Source organism: Cyprinus carpio, chromosome B24 (genome assembly GCF_018340385.1).
Source record: "Cyprinus carpio isolate SPL01 chromosome B24, ASM1834038v1, whole genome shotgun sequence".
In the NCBI taxonomy this organism is placed as follows: domain Eukaryota; kingdom Metazoa; phylum Chordata; class Actinopteri; order Cypriniformes; family Cyprinidae; genus Cyprinus; species Cyprinus carpio.
This window is the reverse complement of record NC_056620.1, coordinates 17503592-17523254: the sequence shown is the minus strand read 5'-3', so window position 1 is coordinate 17523254 and position 19663 is coordinate 17503592. Positions and strand designations below refer to the sequence as shown.

At 36.9% G+C, this 19663-nt stretch overlaps 1 protein-coding gene across 1 annotated transcript in view; it reads left to right on the top strand.

Moving 5' to 3' along the window:
* The first annotated feature begins 719 nt into the window (after nt 1–719).
* The window catches only part of LOC109091959 (collagen alpha-1(XI) chain-like), a 66616-nt gene continuing 47672 nt past the window's right edge, over nt 720–19663 (top strand). Inside the window, exons 1-6 of the mRNA XM_042752215.1 lie at nt 720–1102; nt 5506–5670; nt 6754–6967; nt 10036–10198; nt 16536–16661; nt 18662–18748. Of these exons, the coding sequence (XP_042608149.1) occupies nt 982–1102; nt 5506–5670; nt 6754–6967; nt 10036–10198; nt 16536–16661; nt 18662–18748 (876 nt within the window). The 5' untranslated portion in view covers nt 720–981. The remainder of the gene's footprint in view (nt 1103–5505; nt 5671–6753; nt 6968–10035; nt 10199–16535; nt 16662–18661; nt 18749–19663) is intronic.

Below are 19663 nucleotides of genomic sequence, written 5' to 3'. Positions count from 1 at the left end.
CTAAGTAGGTTGTTCGCAAAGTTAACGCAAATTTAAAAACTTATTACTGATGGAATCATCCGGGAACATCATTACACAGCTTCCCGGAATAATTGATTCTGATTGGTCAGTCGCTGCAATAAGCTGTCAAATATTTCTGAATAATGGCCGTTGTCCTGGAAAACACGGTATAACTGATCCAGAAAACCATATTAGTGTCCAGTCTCTTAAAAAGCCAAGAACTAAAAAAAGTTTACAATTAATACAAAAAAACAGTTAATACAACTGCCCAAATCGCCAATTTGGAGATTATACTGTATTCTCTCTCTCTCTCTCTCTCTCTCTCACTCACACACACTCACACACACACACACACACACACACACACACACACACACACACATATATATATATATATATATATAAACGATAAAGTTTTTTAATTTTTCCACTGTTTTGTTGGTGATGCAAAAATGCATACTATGCCCTAATCAAGCATTTGGAATTGCTTGCATGTTCGCTCTCTCTCTCTCTCTCTCTCTCTCTCTCTCTCTCTCTCTCTCTCTCTCTCTCTCTCTCTCTTATTCCCAGGCTACTCCAGGGAAATTTCTACCGGATTTCATGGGGGGACGCGCAAGAGGGCGACCAGGGGAGGCTTTGGAAAACTGATGGGTGGATCCCTAGCCAACTTTCAAGCCCCGTGATTTGCTAATCGGGGTATGTTTCACTTGTCATTTTCCTGTAATTCAGGGTCTGGGTCCAGCCCTCTTGACGGTGAGGCGATCGAGCGCTCCTCGTCTCATTTTGATTAAAGCCCGAATCCCTTCAGTCTGAAGGCTGGGCGCAAGGAAAGGAGGATCGAAGGGGGCCCAGCGAGACAAAATACCCTTCACCTATGGCTGTTTAGAACAGATCGGGCACATTTGGGATTGTAGAAGGGACATCATTTTCAAATTAGCAGAGGTCGCCCCGGGTTTTGTGCACATTTGTGGGAGCCTAACCATGGAGAGGCCAAGGTGGTCCCCAATGTGGAAAACGAAAAGGTGGCTTTTGGATTCCACTGTTTTCAAATTCATCACAGTTTCCCTCGTCCTGGTTCTGCAGGCTCCAAATGTCAGAGCAGGTAAGGAAAGATAGACTTCCGAACTTTTGATGAAGTTGTAGGGACTGTCAGATAGGCGATGCGCATCTGCGCCTGCGGATTTTTACGCGTTTGATTTAGACAGGTGATCGCAGATCTGCATCCCGTATATATGTATGTGCTGCTAGATACAATATTACTAGTGCCCAAGAAGTAGAAAAAAACATTGTACTATTAAAATGAAGAAGAGTCTGTGGAGTTCGTTAAAATAAACCCACTAGTTCCCCAAAAGAGCATTCAAAACATTTAATAATGCAATTTTATGCACATTTAACAGATAAAGATCAATCAGGCTTTACATATCTACAGTATGTGCATAACAAAACTAGACTTTGGATCATGATCAAAGTGTTAAACAAAAATGGTCTGATCCTATACTTTGAAGCAGTTAGTAGTGAAAGTATCTACCTGTTTACCAACAAGCAGTCTTTGCGCACGACTTGGTTTGTTCACCATCTGTCCATTTAATTTGCATATTCCTAATCTTTTCTTTAAAAAGACATATTTTCTACTCTAATAAACTCTATGGGAGGGTGGAGAGGTGGAATGTGTCAAGAGAGTGTCATGGAGAGACACTTTAAAATTTACTTCGGGTAAAGAAAGCTCTTTGTTTGAACTTGTGGTCCGTTAGGTGTGTGTGGACACGGTTAGCAGGGTGCAATTCCTCAGGGTTTTACATTCATGCCTTACATTTAGTGAAAGAAAATGAAAAAAGTATCTGCTTGAATGGTGTGATTCTAGGGATGGGATTGTGAGCCTAATTGTGTGTATTCAAAGAGAGCTAAATTTTGATTGTCAGTAATTGATATACTAATGTATGCTCACAAGACTTAAGTGTTCTGGGCACTTTTGCAGGATTTTTCTGTTTTAAATGATAAAATCATTAATTATGATAGGAATTTGATTTACAGTAAATGAGACATGGGAGGTCCAATTAACAATGGGCGTGACTGATCGACTGATCATGAGTGTAACAAGTAATTTGATTATGAATACATACATATGTATAGTTTTTAAAAATAAATTACATATCCTATAGACTTTTTAGCATTTTTGAGTCAAAGTGCTTTAGCACTGCAATTTCCACTGGGTAATGAATTAGCATAGATCACAGTGGGTTACAGTCAAAATCACCCTTTCGCCATTCAACCCTAGTTCCACTGAAGCCCAAGCCGGGGCTTTAGCAATACTGTGACTCCCATGTCTCCCAGTCTTCATGATGAGTTTTCCAGTGGGAATGGTTCTTTACTTAGTGCCTTCCCGTTATTTGATGACTGTCTTCTCTGCTCATCCCTATTATTTTGGAGGCTTCAAAGGGCCCGGAGCCATCCAGGGGCCCCATCCTGGCCTTATGATAGGTCTCGCTCACCCTTACAGGAACAAAGGTCCTTACCCAATTAAATTAGGCATTTATGTTGTTCAGAAATGACAGATGTAAATAAGATAATAGATTGCTGTTGTTCTCATTTGCCACATTTCCTAAGGCTGCTTGAATATGACCAAAATGTGTGAGCTATCCAAGCTTCTTTTGTCTATCAAAGCTGATAATTAATCTTAAAATGTATTAATCTCATTTGACTTCTGAAGCTGCGCGTTACATCCCTTCTGTAGGCATTTCTGTCGGGTGCCCTCTTGAGCTGGCAGTGTACTGACATGTTTTCTCAGCCCCTCAGGCTGAGGAACCTCAGATGTGCATTCCTTCAGACAATGCACACATTTCAGAAATCTTTGCTTACTTTTTTTGTAGACGTTGCCAACCAGGTCTCAAGAACATTTGGGCTAGATTCACGAGTCATGCTTTTGTGACGAAACTCTATGCATGTTTGTTGGCTAGAAATGTGGTTCAGTCTGTTTTTTTTTTTTTTTTAACATTTTGATGTTACATAATTGCATGCATCCAATAAAAAGTTCCAGAACAAGCCATCATCATTGGTTCAAAACCTGTGTGACTTTTTTGGTTTTGTGGAACACAAAAGGAGATATTTATATTATGGGTGAAAGTCCAAGCTGTTCTTTTCCATACAATAAACGTGGTGTTCAATGTGCATAAACTTAGTCTCTATGTTGTCTATAGCTGTCTTTATCAGGTCCTCATCCACTTTCATTCTGCTTCTTAAGCGCTCCACTCCAGAAAGAAAGGGTTTGGAACAACATGAGGGAGACTATAAGTAACAAATTGTTTATTTTTGGCTGAACTGTCCCTTTAATACTGGAATATGAGGTGAACTGAGCAGTTTTGGGAAGCAGATGGTTGAAAGGCTTTATTGTTCTTTGATGTTTCTCTACAGTCGTGAGGGGGGGGACGAGACATGGGGAAATTTTTTTTGCAAAAAAAAAAATTCCTTCAGTGAGGTTGCCTCTCAGAGAGCCTGTGGCATAATGCAGTCTTGTTCAAGCGGCACGCATGTGTCAAAGAGGGGAGAGTGAGAAGAGAAGGGGGAGAGAGAGAGATAGAGGATGAAAAAGAGAGAGAGTGATTCTGACTGAATTCATTATTAGAGTCTCAAGGAGCAGCAGGTAAAAAGGTCCCCAGCTTTTTCCATTTAATATCACCCTAAAATGTATCCATCGGGACATGTTATTTTAACTTTACATTTGTGTCGTCCTGTTACCATAACAGTGCCTTTCTTAATGAAATGTAATTTATGCAAATTATAGAGCTTCCTGTAGAAAAAGCCCCTCCCACTCTACTCAAATGATTACAATCAAATGATCTCTCTCTATTACACAGATAAAAAGAAAATCTATCTCTCTCTTTTTCAGTTAGTACCTCCTTCCACATTCACACTTGATGTCTAATCAACCTTCTCTCCCACACACACAAACACACACACCAGTCTGTCTAATGCAAAGAATGACTGAGTGAAAAAGATCAGCGTGTGTGTTTGCACAGCAGTCTGGTTAAAATCACACTAGGTCATCAGCTGCTCTCTCCTAATGATGGGACATTCTCAGTTGGTTTTCTGAAGGATTTAGGAGCACTGACATTTTTCTTTGGCGCTTGCATGGCAAAAGGTCAGACTGGGGCTGCAGCACCACATCTTGAATATATGAGGCCTAAGGCTAAGGAGAATGACTCCAGAAGATCCCTCAAAACAACTCTCCTTCTCAGCTTTGTCAATGTATTGGTTGAGTTTGAGGTTTTCCTTTTGTCTAGCCTGTATGTTCAGCGTAAAGCTCAGATTGAGTCTCTCAGATATAGTGGGGAATCTTTTCATTCAGCACAAAGAACCGGCAGAAGAATGGTTTGTCAGCTTTGTCTTTCAGAGCTTTAAATGGGGTGGTAAATGTTTTCTCCACAGCGGGAATGCCTCAGCGTCTTTATTACAGCATTTTAGACATCCCTCGGATAAGTCCAGCCTTTTGTGACATAGCAGCCCTTTATTTTTGGCAGTTTGAGTGTTCAGTTTTATGTGGTAGATGCCAAAGATTCACTCAAGTCCCAGAAGACACATATGGCACTGTTGGTAGACTCTGGACAACACCCAACGGCCAAACATGTGCCATACATTCGCAATGAATCATGAAGAAACTCTTCTCAATGGTGCTTTCTAAGGTTTTGAGGTCTTGGGTGATCCAACATTAACAGTCTTTCACCTTCATCCTTCAACTATAACTAAAATGAAACTGCTAGTTAAACTATACTAAATGTCACCCAATTACCCATCCAATATTAGCTGAGTAAAACAGACTGAATTTCAAATATTGGTTTCTTTTTGTGGTTGTGGGTCAAAAAGCAATGTTAAATGTGATACACTCTCTCTGGTCATAGGTTGGTTAATTTGACTGTGCATTTTTTATAAAACTTACCATCCACAACCTATTACAGGACTAATACCAATTAGAGAAACTTAATTTAGGTAATCTTTAAATGAAATATAACCAGCAAAATCTTAAAAAAAAAAAAACAGTTTGAAATTTGATCCTAGATTTGTCTTTGCTATCATGAATGCAGTATTTAAATATTTAAAAAATGTAATAAATTACTGTAAATATATATAGCATGCAGATAATCTTAAATAAATTTGGTTGAATCTTGAAAAGTTGCTTGCATGTTTATTACTGTATATTCATTATTGTATATCTTGATATAAGAAGTTTGTGTCATCCCGTTGAAGTTCAAGTTAAAATCATGAAAAAAACATTTCTCAATTTCTGTATTTAAATATTTTCAAAAAGTATTTATAATAATTATTATATAAAATAAACTTGTGTAATTCTAAGTTTAAGTTAAAATTATGAAAACACATTATTCAATTTCTCTAGTTCAATGTTTAAAAAAAAAAAAACCTTATTATTATAAAAAAGGTTATTTGCTAAACGTTGAATGCATTTCTCCTTATTTATTTGTTAACATTTTTGTGTATATTTTCTACCCCATACAGCAGAACCTGTGGATGTCCTAAAAGTATTAGAATTTTCCACTGTCCCAGAAGGAGTTCAGAAAACTTCAGGATTTTGCACAAACCGAAGAGCATCACAGCCGGACACGGCCTACAAAATAGGCAAGAATGCCCAGATCAGTGCCCCAACCAAGCAGCTTTTCCCAGGTAAGCTGAACCCCATGAACATGTCTCCATATCCTCCCTACGTTTAAATGTGCCCTTTGTTGTGGTTGCCAAGGCTTTTGACAGCAGATGCCATCCCTGATTGTGCAGGGCCATGTTTCACTCAGACGCTTGCATTGTTAAACGGCAGGAGAACTTGGCTGAAATCTCTTGACCACAGCATGGCTTGTCTGCTAGTTGCATAAGAAATGAACAGAAATTTTTAAAGCGATAGTTCACTCAAAAATGAAAATTCTGTCATCATTTACACAGCATCATGTCATTCCAAATTACTTTCGGGCAACACAAAGGTAGATGTTTTGCAGAATGCCCAAGCTGCTCTTTTATGTACAAATAAAAAATAATCAATGAACCCCAATAAAAATACCCCATATAAATTGTGTACCATATTCTAAGTCCTCTGTTTTTTCCATCAGTTTTTATGATAGGTTTGAGAAGCATTGTGTAATCGAAATGAGGTTTTAAAGTTGCAGATGTTTCTTGATATGGTGGAAAACAGATGCATGTTTATTACTTGTTAATATCTGTTCAGCCTATATAATGCCACATATCTGGTATTTATTTTCAAGTTTCTTGCATCACCCCTTTTTAGCTGGATATTATAGGTCTGATAAACTGTATATGTCAAATCTTATTTCAACGAAATATATTTTGATTTCAAAAATATTTTGATTTCAAAAAATTAAACAATGCATATGCACTAACAAAGTTGCTAATTAAAGAACTGCGTCAATTAAACTGCTTTATTATAGCCAGAAAATGCTTTACAGATGACAAAGGAATTAGTTTAAATGTAATTTAAAAATAAAAAAGTACATAACTTGTCAAGCTGACAAATAAATTGAAAGATTTAGCTGTGAAATTCATGTTTAAAAATTAAGTTAAATGAGTATTTATTTATTTATTTTTGTAATACTCAATTCATTCCTTTATTTAGTTTTTAAGTGGCACTCCTAGTCCTCCATTATGTTTCCAGTTCTAACATTGCAATTAGCTGTTTGGATGGACTTCAAAAACCCAATGAACCCTTCAGTGAGCTTGTTTTCTGTCTGTGCTGTTTTCTAGATGGTGTGTTCCCTGAAGACTTTTCCATCCTAACCACCATCAAGCCCAAAGCTGGAATCCAGTCCTTCCTTTTGTCTATCTACAACGAGAAAGGCGTCCAGCAACTAGGCGTGGAGGTGGGCCGCTCACCTGTCTTCCTGTACGAGGATCAGACAGGCAAGCCTGCCCCTGAGGATTACCCGCTGTTCCGCTCCCTCAACCTGGCCGATGGAAAGTAAGTCACAAAGCACGAAGCTGAATGTACAGCAGCCTTTTTTAGGCTGTTTAGATCCATCCTCAGAGACAGAGACTGAGACTGACTCCAGACAGGGTCAGACAGAGGTCAGTCATCAGCAGGAAGTCATTTGTTGCCAGGCTGGAGTTTTACACTGTAGTCCTGAGCAATCATATGTGGAGGAAGATATTTCTGTTTTAGAGTCATTTCGGTTGACGAGAGTTAACAAGTAGACAAATCAGAATTTCAGGTGTCTGTTGAAGCATTAGTTATGTGTGGTTTCTTCTGTGAGGCGAGCCAGAGGAGATCTCATTGTGACTCTGGATTGATGGAGTGAAGCAGACAGGGCCGTAGGTGATCTGACCTCGGCAGTGATCTTTCGGGGTACTGTTATTTTAGAAAGATGGAAAGTTGGATCCATTGGGGCAGATGCATGACCTCAGAAATTAACCTCTTGGATAACATCATCAGCTCTTACGAACATTAAGATATATTTATGGAAGCCTGTTCCTGTCTCAAAGTAAAAAAAAAGAAAAAAAAAGTGAGAAATTTAAAATACCGTATAAAGCTACAAGTCATAAAGTCACAATTATGAAATAAAAAGTCACATGAGATATAGAGTTACAGTTGTGAGAAATAAAGAAACAATTATAAGATAAAAGTCACATTATGAGATACAGAGTCAGTTGTAATAATGTCACAATTATAAGATAAATGCACATTATGAGGTATAAAGTCACAGTTTTGAGGAATAAAGTCACATTTACAAGATTAAAAGTCACATTGTGAAATATAAATTCACATTTATATAAAAAAGGTCATATTGTAAGATAAAGACACTGTTGTGAGAAAAAAAAGAGAAAAAGACAATATAACAAAACACAGTTGCTAGAAATAAAGTAACATTTCATCAAAATCATATTATGATATATAAAGTTACATTTACAGTCACAATTATGAAACAAGTCACTTTATAAGATACAGTGTAACAGTTGTGAGACATAGTCACAATTACAATAAAAAAGTCACATTGAGACATAAAGTCGAGTTTTTGATAAATAAATTAACAATTATGAGATAAAAAGTCACATTGTGAAATATAGTCACAGTTATACACAGTCATAAAGTCACGATTATGAGAAAGAAATGCACCTGAGATACAGTATACTATGTAGGTAAAGTCAAAATTGTGAGTAAATAAGTCACAATTACAAGATAAAAGTCACACTATGAGATACAGAGGCACATTTATGAGAAACAAAGTAACAATTATGAGATAAAAGGTCACATTGCAATATATGAAGTCACAGCTGCACGAAATATTCACAATTGTGAAAAAAATTCACCATGACTTTTTTTAAGGTCTAAGATGGAAACATGCTTCCTTAGAAAATAGTGAGTGTATTAAAATGTGTATTAAACATTTCAAATGCTCTTTATTGTCCTGACACCAATTTAGACTTGATTTAAAATCCTCAAGCGCTAAAATGAATTGACAGCAATGGACATGCTTTGTCTTATTAGGTTTTAAGAGGATTTATTGTAAGTATCAGTTCAGTGGGGTGTTTTGCTGTAAAAACAGCTATATTTCCATAAGGGATTATAGTGCTTATGTTGATTATAGTGCTGATGAGGATTTCAGGTTAAATACATGCTGTGACGTGACGTGACATACATGCTGTGACGTGACGTGACATGACATTCAGCCAAGTATGGTGACCCATACTCAGAATTCGTGCTCTGCATTTAACCCATCCGAAGTGCACACACACAGAGCAGTGAAAAACACACAACACTGTGAACACACACCCGGAGCAGTGGGCAGCCATTTTATGCTGCGGCGCCGGGGAGCAGTTGGGGGTTCGATGCCTTGCTCAAGGGCACCCTAATCGTGGTATTGAAGGTGGAGAGAGAACTATACATGCACTCCCCCCACCCACAATTCCTGTCGGCCCGAGACTCAAACTCACAACCCTTCGATTGGGAGCCCGACTCTCTAACCATTAGGCCACGACTTCCCTTAAATGCACCTTAATTGGGCTAATTCTGTCATTCCAGTTCCCTCATGCAGGAAGAATTACGGTTAAAAGTGGCTTTTAAAAAAAATCAGATTAGCTATCACCATTTTAATATGACTTTCATATGCGTTTGTGGTTTATCTTCCTCAGAGACATACAATTGCGGTTGGTCATGATGGAAATGGGATCTTTTATAAAGAAGCTGAAAAGCATTTGTGTTAAATTGTGTGAAATGTGTTGTTTACAGCATTATAATCAAAAAGTGCTACAATGTGTTGTCAGCATAATTCATTAAAATGGCACTTGGAAAGACAACGCAGTACGTCCTTTGGGAAAATGGGTCATTTGTAGTGTGAAATTGTATGACTTTAAAATATTGCATTTGGCAAATCCAGGGATTAAATAAGTTCTAGAATATTCCCAGGATGTTTTAATGCCTAAAGGTGTGATATTGTGGTTTTACAGCATCACGCATCTATCAATCATTCACGTAATCGCTCTTAACTATGTAAATTGTATTCTGTTAGCAGCTAAATTATCCAGAAATGTTGGTCTCCAGACACAGTAAAGCATATCTCGGTTCAAGTTTGCCAAGTACTTTAAAGACACGAGCCAGAATAAAGGTTTTTCTTTCTAATGAAGTGGATTATGGGGAATTGATCACCCTTGTGGGTGCCATTGATACGCCTTTGAAATCTTGCTGTGGCTTCTTACCGCAAACCTGTCCAACAGTTTCCCTCCGCAGCTCAGTGTTTTAACTTTACAGTTCAGTTTCTCAGTCGTACCTTCCTGACACACACTTTTTACAATGTTCACGGTGTCTGTCATGCTGAATAACTCACAGGGGGGATTTTGTCTAGAGTTTAATGAGTTTAATCCAGTGTTAAACAAGGCCAAAGTTTGAAGGCTGGAATGTGGTCCACTCAGGAATGTTATATCTCAAGAATGAAGGCAAATTGTCTAAGGTTTTAAAGTAAGGCACGTCTCACGTGTGGAGGCCTTTAACCATTTGCTGGGATTGCAATTACCTACTCTTCCTGTTCATTGCAGGTGGCATCGTGTAGGCATCAGTGTTGAGAAGAAGACCGTGACCATCATTGTTGACTGCAAGAAGAAGCTGACAAAACCCTTGGGCAGGAGTGACCATGCTGGAATTGACACCAATGGTATAACCGTTTTTGGAACCAGGATCCTGGATGAGGAAGCGTTTGAGGTAAAGCTGTATTCATTGCATTAATGCACTACTGGTGTTGGCCTGGTGGTGTGATCTAGCATAAATTGGCGTGTATTTAATGCGTCTAACATTATTGGAACAACATCTGTTCATTTGAGAACATTTATAATTAAGCTCCGGGGGTCTCCACATGCTTTTATTCAGCCCATTTAATGACAAATAAAACTACTATGGGGGAGAAATAAATAGCCCTGTAAATACAGAAAAAAAGGTCCTGCTGAGAAGTTTTGGATTGCGGATAAGATGGTATTTCCTTTTGTCCATCTAGTAGATTAATTGGCCTTGCATGCATGCATACATCACATCTAAAGAATTTAACCCTCAGAAACTCACTTCAGCGATATTTCAACACAATCGGTTAAAGTGATAGTGAAAATTTAGAATTCTGATGAATGAAATCCTATGAAAGTCCTATCATTTAACCCTCATGTTGTAACAGGCCTGTATGACTTTTTTCTGTAAAACACAAAAGAAGATATTCAAAATTGATGTCAATTGATTTTTTTTGTAAGTCAATGGAAATTGAAACAGTTTGGTCAGCATTCTTCAAACCATTTTCTTTTATGTTCATGCACAGAACAAAGAAGGACATTCGGCTGTGACAGAATTAAAATTTTTGTGTGGACTATCCTTTGAAATACCTATTTTATTCACGTGTATCATAGCGACAGTGTCCCAACTGTCTTAGCTGGTTTAAACTGGTCAGCCTGATCAAGCTGGTGTTCAGCTGGTTTTAGCTGGTTAGTCAGCTGGTCTCCCAGCCTGACCAGCTAAAACCAGTGTGACCATCTAAAGAAGTTGTCAAACCCCCTCTAAAACCAGCCTGCTAAACCAGCTACGACCAGCTAAAACCAGCCAGCCAGGTGTCCGCTTCCCAAAAGCATTGTTAGCTAACTATGGTCACTAATTCCACTGAACTCTATTGGTAATTACAGAATTTGCGACCATAGTTGCTCTTGGGAATCACACCCCAGTTTAGGTTGTTGTTTTTTGTTTTGTTTTTTTTAGTTTTTTTTTTCAGCATCAGGAATAGATCTACACTTTGAGCATCCCAGCGTGCTAAAGTCATGCTAAATGTGGTGACTGCCTGTTTAAATTTGCAAGTGGCCTAATTTCAAAGACTCTGCAATTTCATGAGTTTCTGAGGGTTAAACAACTGTGTAGTTCAAACTAGACTTTCTGGGATGCTATGTAGGCCTTTACATTGTTTGCCACAAGCTAGCTATTTGCCTTAGCATCCCATTCATTATTGTCTTTTATAGCCCCATGAGAAAGATCTCTATGGAAACCTGTCGTAAGCATCTTTTTATGTAACATTATGGTATGTGGAGTCTTTGTTCACTTTAGCCTAATGTGGCCTTTGTTGTTAATTTCTACTAGCAATACATGCACTTTCATGTAAGTTGTTTTAAAGACTATGAGAATAAATGTAACTTCTCCACATATTAAAGATGCAAAATTCTTTAGATTTGACTACTATCAGAGATCATTTCCGTAATGGCAGAGGTGAAAATTTGTCCCTCTGGACATGAGCTTGCTTAGTATAAGACAGACAAGCCTTGTGTCACTATTTACCTTTAAGTTGTCAGGTTTTCCCTCGCTTCCTGTTATGAAGGCTTCTTTCACCTTGTAATTAAAGTTACTCAAAGCCAGAGGAGTCCTCTTCATGCACAGATTGCACAGCCGAGGCTTTCATTCAACATGGTTAATGTTGTAAATTCTGTACAGTACAACTATGATATGTGGTAGAATGGTAGAACTTTCTTTGCCAATCGCTTTGCACTGTATAAAAGCCGAAGGGGTGGCATATTTATGTCAGACATGAACTCTAGGCCAAGTATTAATTAGCAGACACAGCAAATTACAGGTTTAAAGGAGAGTCAGCAGCCCTGCCATCATCTCTATTAGAACAGAAACGATTAATTAATGAAAACTATTAAAATATTTTCACAGTCATGACTGTGTGTTATGATACTCTATGACATATATAAATAGATTTCTTTCTGCACTTTTCAACACCTCTGTTTGACTGTTTTTGGTGCAAAAGTATAGCTTGTATCTGTCAGGTAACTGCTGTGTCACGGTGTTATGCATGCGTTTGTTCTCTTAAAGTCACAATTGAAGCAGTGTGGAATGTGCAGGGTCAAAATGAGTTAAAGCTGTAAATAATTTAGTACAATGGGCCGATTGACAGGTGATATTGAAATTCTTTGCTTCTTGGTAAGGAGGAGGGCTTGGGTGTGTGTTTACCCATGTGATGGAGGGAGAACTTAGTGGGGGATGGGAATGATGTCGTATTGCCCCTGAAATTGCTTTAATGCAAGTACTTTTAATAATGACTGCTTGTTGTTAGCGTGATGACATCGTAACATTTAATTGTCCCTTACACTTTTTTTGGGCTGTTGTAAACCTGTTTTTTTTTCTGAAGATGATGACTGGAATCATACACTGAAAGTGTAAATTAAAACAAATTAAAATAAATTAAAAAGTTGTGGGAATTACATTTTTTGCATATGTGGGGCTCCATAGATATTAAATATTGAGTTTTAAAGTATATATATTTGTTCTCAAAATTAACTATGAATTTGGGCCATATTATCTATCTGCAACATTTTCTCTTTGTTGATGATTTGGCAGTTTTTGTGTTGTTTTACCATGTGAATTATTAACCAATTCATAGTTAATTTAACAACTAATATGCCAACTTTAATACTCAATATTTCATATCTATGGAGCTCCACACATGCCAAAAAAAAGAAGATAATGTGTCCATGAATTAATAAATAATTCCCACAACTTATTAGTTTGTTTTAATCATGACCATGATTTAACTAAAATGAGGAAACACATAAACAAAACATAGTCAGGAATTAATAAATTGTAGAAATTAAATCTTACTTTTTTTTTTTTTCAATGTAATATTCACAGTAGATTTATTGGGCTTTTGGACATAAAAGCAGTCAAATGTTCAGAAGGTTGTCAAAATGTAATTTAGAAATGGTCTCATACATTTTACCTGACAGTTTCATCCAAGACAGTTTCTTATTTTTTTTTACCTCTTGGTGTTTAAATCAACATATATATATATATATATATAGAGAGAGAGAGAGAGAGAGAGAGAGAGAAGCTATGAAAGGTATGCCCAGTATTTAGATTTGGCGTGTCATTTGGGATTTGTATAGTTGGAAACACAGAGTTCTCTGTGTGAGAGTGTGAACACTAGGACTGTTCATACTGTATGGTTACTTCTGAAGCGTATTTTGGGAAATATGGAGGAAATACCTGGTCAGACCCATAGGAGCGACATCTCTTACTAGCCTTGAATGAATCAATGCTTTGTAGGGCCTGTAAAGAAGCCTTTGATTTTTGCAGTTCGAAAGTCTACAATGTGCTATTTGCAGGATAGTGGCCCACAAAAAGGATATAAGATGACTTAGTGTTTATTTATTTTTACCATACTTAGTTACCATTACAGAAATGAGACTACATGTCTCATTTCTGTAATGAATTAGAACCTTTCTTCAACCAACAGGGCTTCTCATACATACTGCTTCCCTACCAAATCAATTAAACCTACAAAAATGGTTGGCAAAAGGCATGAATTGTTGCATTGGCTGATGACACACTTTGAATGGCATTTCAGAAACACATCCACGTTTCTTTTCCTAAATGGCCAGGTCGCTGTCTTAATTACTATATTGTCTGTTATGTGAGGAAATAGCGTTGACTGCAGCTAATAGTGTTGGGTGTGTTGCCGGGTCGCTCGGTTCACGGCTCTAGGCTTGGGTACATCAAAGTTCACTGCTCCCTTTGTTTCCGATTTGGTGTTCACCACCATTGGCTATCTCCAGTTCTGTAATTAGAGCAGTTAAGTACAATTAAATGACTGAGGAAAACTGACTAAATTCTCTCATGTTGTAAACCTGAGGCATTATGGTGCTTAATGACAGGTTTCCTACTGTGCTACGTTGCTATTTGAACAGTTTACTGTATGCTCATGCTGGGGGTCTGCATCTTAAATAGTTTTTCACACACTTGGCCTTCAAGACAACAAACCTTTTTAGTACAAAGCTGAGATGTTTTCGAATGACTCATAGGTTATAAGTGAAAAGCTGTTGAGTGATGCTGTTGGTTCATGTTGTTTAAAGATGTTGATACATTACTGCATGGATATTCCATAACGTTTTACCAGGGTTACAATGTTCTGAATCACAAGATGTCACAGTTGTTAATATTGTGCAATAGAGCGAGACCTGCTGTAAATTCCACATAAAACTCAATTTAAAGTTAAGTTACCTAACAAACATATTTTACAATAGCCTCTGCATTGCAACTCTATATAGGATATCATTTTTATTTATTTTTTTTAAACTTAGGAAGGGTGTTTTATTTTTTTCCTCACAATTCTGAGGAAAAACATTGCAGTGGCCTTTTTTATGTTTCATTCCATGGCAGAAACAAGCTTACAATCAGATGTAATTGCATTACTGTAAATCACTGGGTGGACTTGATTTTTCTAAATTATTTGCTTAAGTCTGTCTGAATCGATTCAGGTCTTAGACGAGGATTTCATGCGTATGTTACTCAGAATAATCTCTGCAGGGTCCAGGGAGTTGTTAAAGGTGTGTGGGTGACAAATGAGGTAATACGTGTCACTTTTATTCAGCCATTGGCTTGATCTCCCTGTTTTTCCCTCCATCTTGGCACCAGACTGTAATGCCAAGCCTGGTTTTTGGGGCCAATCCTGGCTTTCATGGTCTGGTAAATGTACTGTATGTAACAGAGCAACAGATCAATGCAAACACGGCTTGGAACGACATTGCAGCAACTGTAATCATATTGATTGTTTTTTATTCATTTTGATTATTGTGGATGATTTAGATGAGACAGTAATGATAATGTTATATTTAAATTGATAGTTCACCCAAAAATGCTAATTTAATCACTCATGTTGTTATAAATCTGTGGCGTTATTTCTTTGGTAAACAAAAGGTGATTTGTTTTTAATGAATGTGAAAGAAAACTGAGGCTGTCAATATAAAAAAATACAAAAAAGCAAAAAAACTTTTATATAATTTTAGTTTTTTTTTTTTTTTGATGCCATTTGATAGATTTGTGTGAGGAACAGATTGCAATTTCACCTTAGTTTTCCAACTGCTGTAAACGAATCATTGATTTAGTGAGTTGAACTTAACCAGATTTGTGAACTGAATTAAAGATTCACTGACTATTTGTCCAGAGTCTATTTCCTTCATCAACTTTTCAATTCAGATTAAGGTTGGATGTCAAGATTTTCACTGAACAGTGACTTAAATTTCATCACTTACCTCACACAAAGCTATCAGGTGACTTAAGTCGATAATTGAACCACTTGTTAATGTGAAGCTTGAAAATGTGAAGCTATTCTCATCCAATTTAATTGTATTGAAAACGAGGCCAAAATATTCTTAAAAAATGCAAAAACACATGCAGACACACACATGTCCTTAACAAGTCCAAGCCTGCTGTTTTTTTTTCTTCTTTTTTTATTTTTTCTTCTCGGGGTTGCCTTGCTGCTAAATCGCACAGTCTCTCTCTCTCTTTGTGACAGTGCCAAGGAAAGACCTCAGGTTCCAACACATCCCCAGGTCTACTTGTGGACTGTACTGTAAAAGTCATGGTTGTTCCTCATAACAGACCTAGGTCATGCTGTCTGAATCACCCCAGCATTTGAACAGAAAGATCTGGATCTGATAAGTACAGCCCATAAAAGACATGTGGCCTAAAATGCACAAATGTAATCACTTAAATCAAAACCCCATACAGTAAAGTATGTCTTTTATCATCAAGTTGTTGATTATAATACAGAATGAATGTATGCTATTGACACAACAATGGCGAGAAACAGATTTTACTCATTTGGAAGAAAGACCATGCATGTGTTTAATGTGTTGTTGACCAGAAGGTTTTATGTATTGTTGCCTAAGCATTGTTTGGCAGGCAGCATTTTATATGAGAGGAAACGTCCTGTGTGGGTTTCTGTTACCAGGTGTTTCATGATGAAACACGTTTTATTTACCTGCTTATAAAGCAGCAATTTCCTGAACCATCTGACCTGCTTTCGTCATTGTGAAAGTGGTTTGTTGCCTTGCAATTCCAAAATTGCATGTATTTCCTACAGTACAAGAGTGGTATTTTTATTATGTTTTGACTAACCAAGATAAGATGAGTTTTTTACATGCATAAAATATATTACATATATGTGTCTCTGTACTAATAACAGAGGTATTTTTTGGCACACGTATCTCATGTATCTTCATGTCATTCATCCTCTCAGGGTGACATCCAGCAACTGCTGATTGTGGCCGACCCTAAAGCAGCTTACGACTACTGTGAACACTACAGCCCAGACTGTGACGTCCCCCAAAAGGACACACTACAAGCACAGGAGCCCGGAGAGGAGGTTAGTATAGACCTTTTGCACTGACCAGCAGAGGAAATGGTCTTTCCTGCAGTATCCAGTAGACCAAAGGTTTCTGGAAGTCTGGCATGTTGATGATACTTTTGACACTAACAGTCCAACAACTGGACACACAGACTCAAACTTCATTGTTGTTTTCCACAGGTTAGAAAAATATAAGTATGGAAAAGTAAAATTTTATCATATATTTTTAGTATTATTATTTTATATAAGAAATAAAAGAAGCAACACATCATAGTCAGAAATGGTCACTAAAAAAATTATCTCATGCTACAAAGATAATAGATATATGTATTACATAATATAATATCATATAATGTACACTATTGTTTAAACATTTGTGGTTGGAAAGATATATATGAAAGTTTTTTATGCTCACCAAGGCTGTGTTTATTTGATTGAAAAATACAGTAAAAACAATAACATTGTGAAATATTATTAAAATTCAAAATAACCGTTTTCTGTTTGAATACATTTTAAAATATAATCCTGTGATGCAAAGCTGAATTTTCAGCATCATTACTGCAGTCTTCAGTGTAACATGATCCTTCAGAAATCATTCTAAAATGCTGATTTAGTGCTCAAGAAACATTTCTTATTATCAGTTTTGTAAACAGTTGTGCTGCTTAATATTTTTTTGAGGAAACCTGGATTTTTCAGGATTCTTTGATGATTAGGAAGTTCAAAAGAACAGTATTTATTTGATTTGATCTTTAGTGTCACTTTCGATCAATTTAATGCATCCTTGGTGAATAAAAGTACTTATTTCTTCCAAAAAAAAAAAAATTACTGACTGAAATGTTTGAACAGTTGTGTCCATAAAAACATAACAGGTCAAAAGTCAACCACACCTTGACACTTCTGACCTCTGTGATGACTCCTGTAAACACAGATACCACATGCAAGTAATTTTAACCCATTATATCCTGCCGAAACAGGGAGAGGTTCATTTCCTGTATGGGAGAAATCAGTAACCCTCTTTCCCGCATCTCGACTCGGCGAGCGTGTGTGAGATGCTCTGCTCATAAATCACCCTCAGCCCTGGCTGAACGGTGTCCTACTGAACGCTGACTGATCACCAGCCATGGAAGAGGGCCAGATCATCAGCGCAGTGGCTGTTTTATGAGCTCTTATGCTGTATTAGGATTAACATATACTTGTGTTTGATGGATGAAGCCCTGGAGAGCCAGGCTCAGTGGCTTTAACGGCCTTCCTGCTGCCATTACTTTCAGTGAAGGAATAGAAACAGAAAAACTGCTACATAAACTGACCTTAAATGGCCGACTCAATATTAACCTAATTTCAATATTAATATTAACTTAATATTCTAAATTTAATGTTTAACATCTATACAATGTATGATGCCAATTATACATTTTGGATTTACAGTACATTTTTTGGTTTGTGTATAAAATCCCTCGTCCCAGGAAAGGTTCCTACGTGACACATTAAGTTTTATAGCTAATAAGACTTTGAAATGTGTTAAAAAATAAGAAAATCATCTAGATTTGACTCTTTGTATAGATCTAAGCCTTTAATCAGCCTTTGCTTTAGAAGGCAGCTGGGGTTTTACACACAAAACATATGGCTGTTATCTCTGCTTCGGACATGCAGGGAGTTTTTATAGGGTTTTAAACTCCCACCTGTATATCAGGATAAGTGCATCACATGTTATACATTAACATAATTAATGCAGTATGTTCATACATGCTGAACTCACATAGTAGAGAGCAACACAAACATTTTAGGTGTTTAGATTATTTTGATCATGACATTGCAATCTAACATTGGATGCCTTAGTAAAAAAAAAAATAATAATATGTTGTGTATGATAAACCTTTGTCTAATCATTTGCACTGTATAAAACTGCCTATACAGTAACTCTAACCATCAAAGTATGTAATACACCAAAGGGTAGATTACATTCTACAAGAATTTTGTATGCTTTGCTAACCTCTCTCTCATCCTCTCCCTGTGTGCAGTACACAACTGCTGTTGATTACGGTGATTTATATGATTATTATGAGGGAGCGACCCCCACAGCCACAGATGAATATTCTGAGCCGCAGGTAAACGTAGGAAATATGTGGTGTGTTTGTTATGTCAATCATGGGGTGGCCCCGCCCCTTTTCCTTCACCTGTATAAATTACATGGGCAAAAGTATGTGGTGTGGGCTTTGTCTGGGCCAGTCAAGTTCTTCCACACCGTTGTTCCGTGATGTTAGCACTTTGGTACGCCCTATACCACTGGAAATGTTTGTTTAAGGAGATTATATGGCTGTATATGCTAGATTTTAAGTACCTGTTAGCTTCAATAGCCAGGCCCATAAATTACTGTAGCAGTTCACATACTTTTGCCCATGTAGTATATGTTGTCTGTCCATGTTTGTAAACTCTTTACACTAGGTTTAATAAAAAAAACCTATCAAACATGTGTCCACATGTTGTCCATTTTATCAAACATGTGTTGCTTTAAGTTTAAGAATGACAGTTTCAAGCCTGAAATCGCCTCAGTTATGGTATCAAAACACCATATCTGACTACTCAATATCCATGATAGATTTACACTGTAAGTTGGTAAGATTTTTAATGTTTCAAAAATTTTTTTGCACAAAATTCACATATATTATAAAAAAAACACAAAAAAAACAGATATATCAAATTTTTTTAAAAAAAAAAAAAATTTTTTTATAATGTCATTTTTTCCTGTGATGCAAAGCTGAATTTTCACCAGCCATTACTCCAGTCTTCGGTGTCACATGATCCTTTAGAAACTGGTTGTGATGTTTAATATTTGTGACCCTTGACCACAAACCAGTCTTAAGTCACTGGGGTATATTTTTAGCAAAAGCCAAAAAAAAAAATATTGTATGGGTCAAAATTATCGATTTTTTTTTAATGCCAAAAATCATTAGGGTATTAAGTAAAGATCATGTTCCATGAAGATATTTTGTAAATTTCATACCATAAATATATCAAAACTT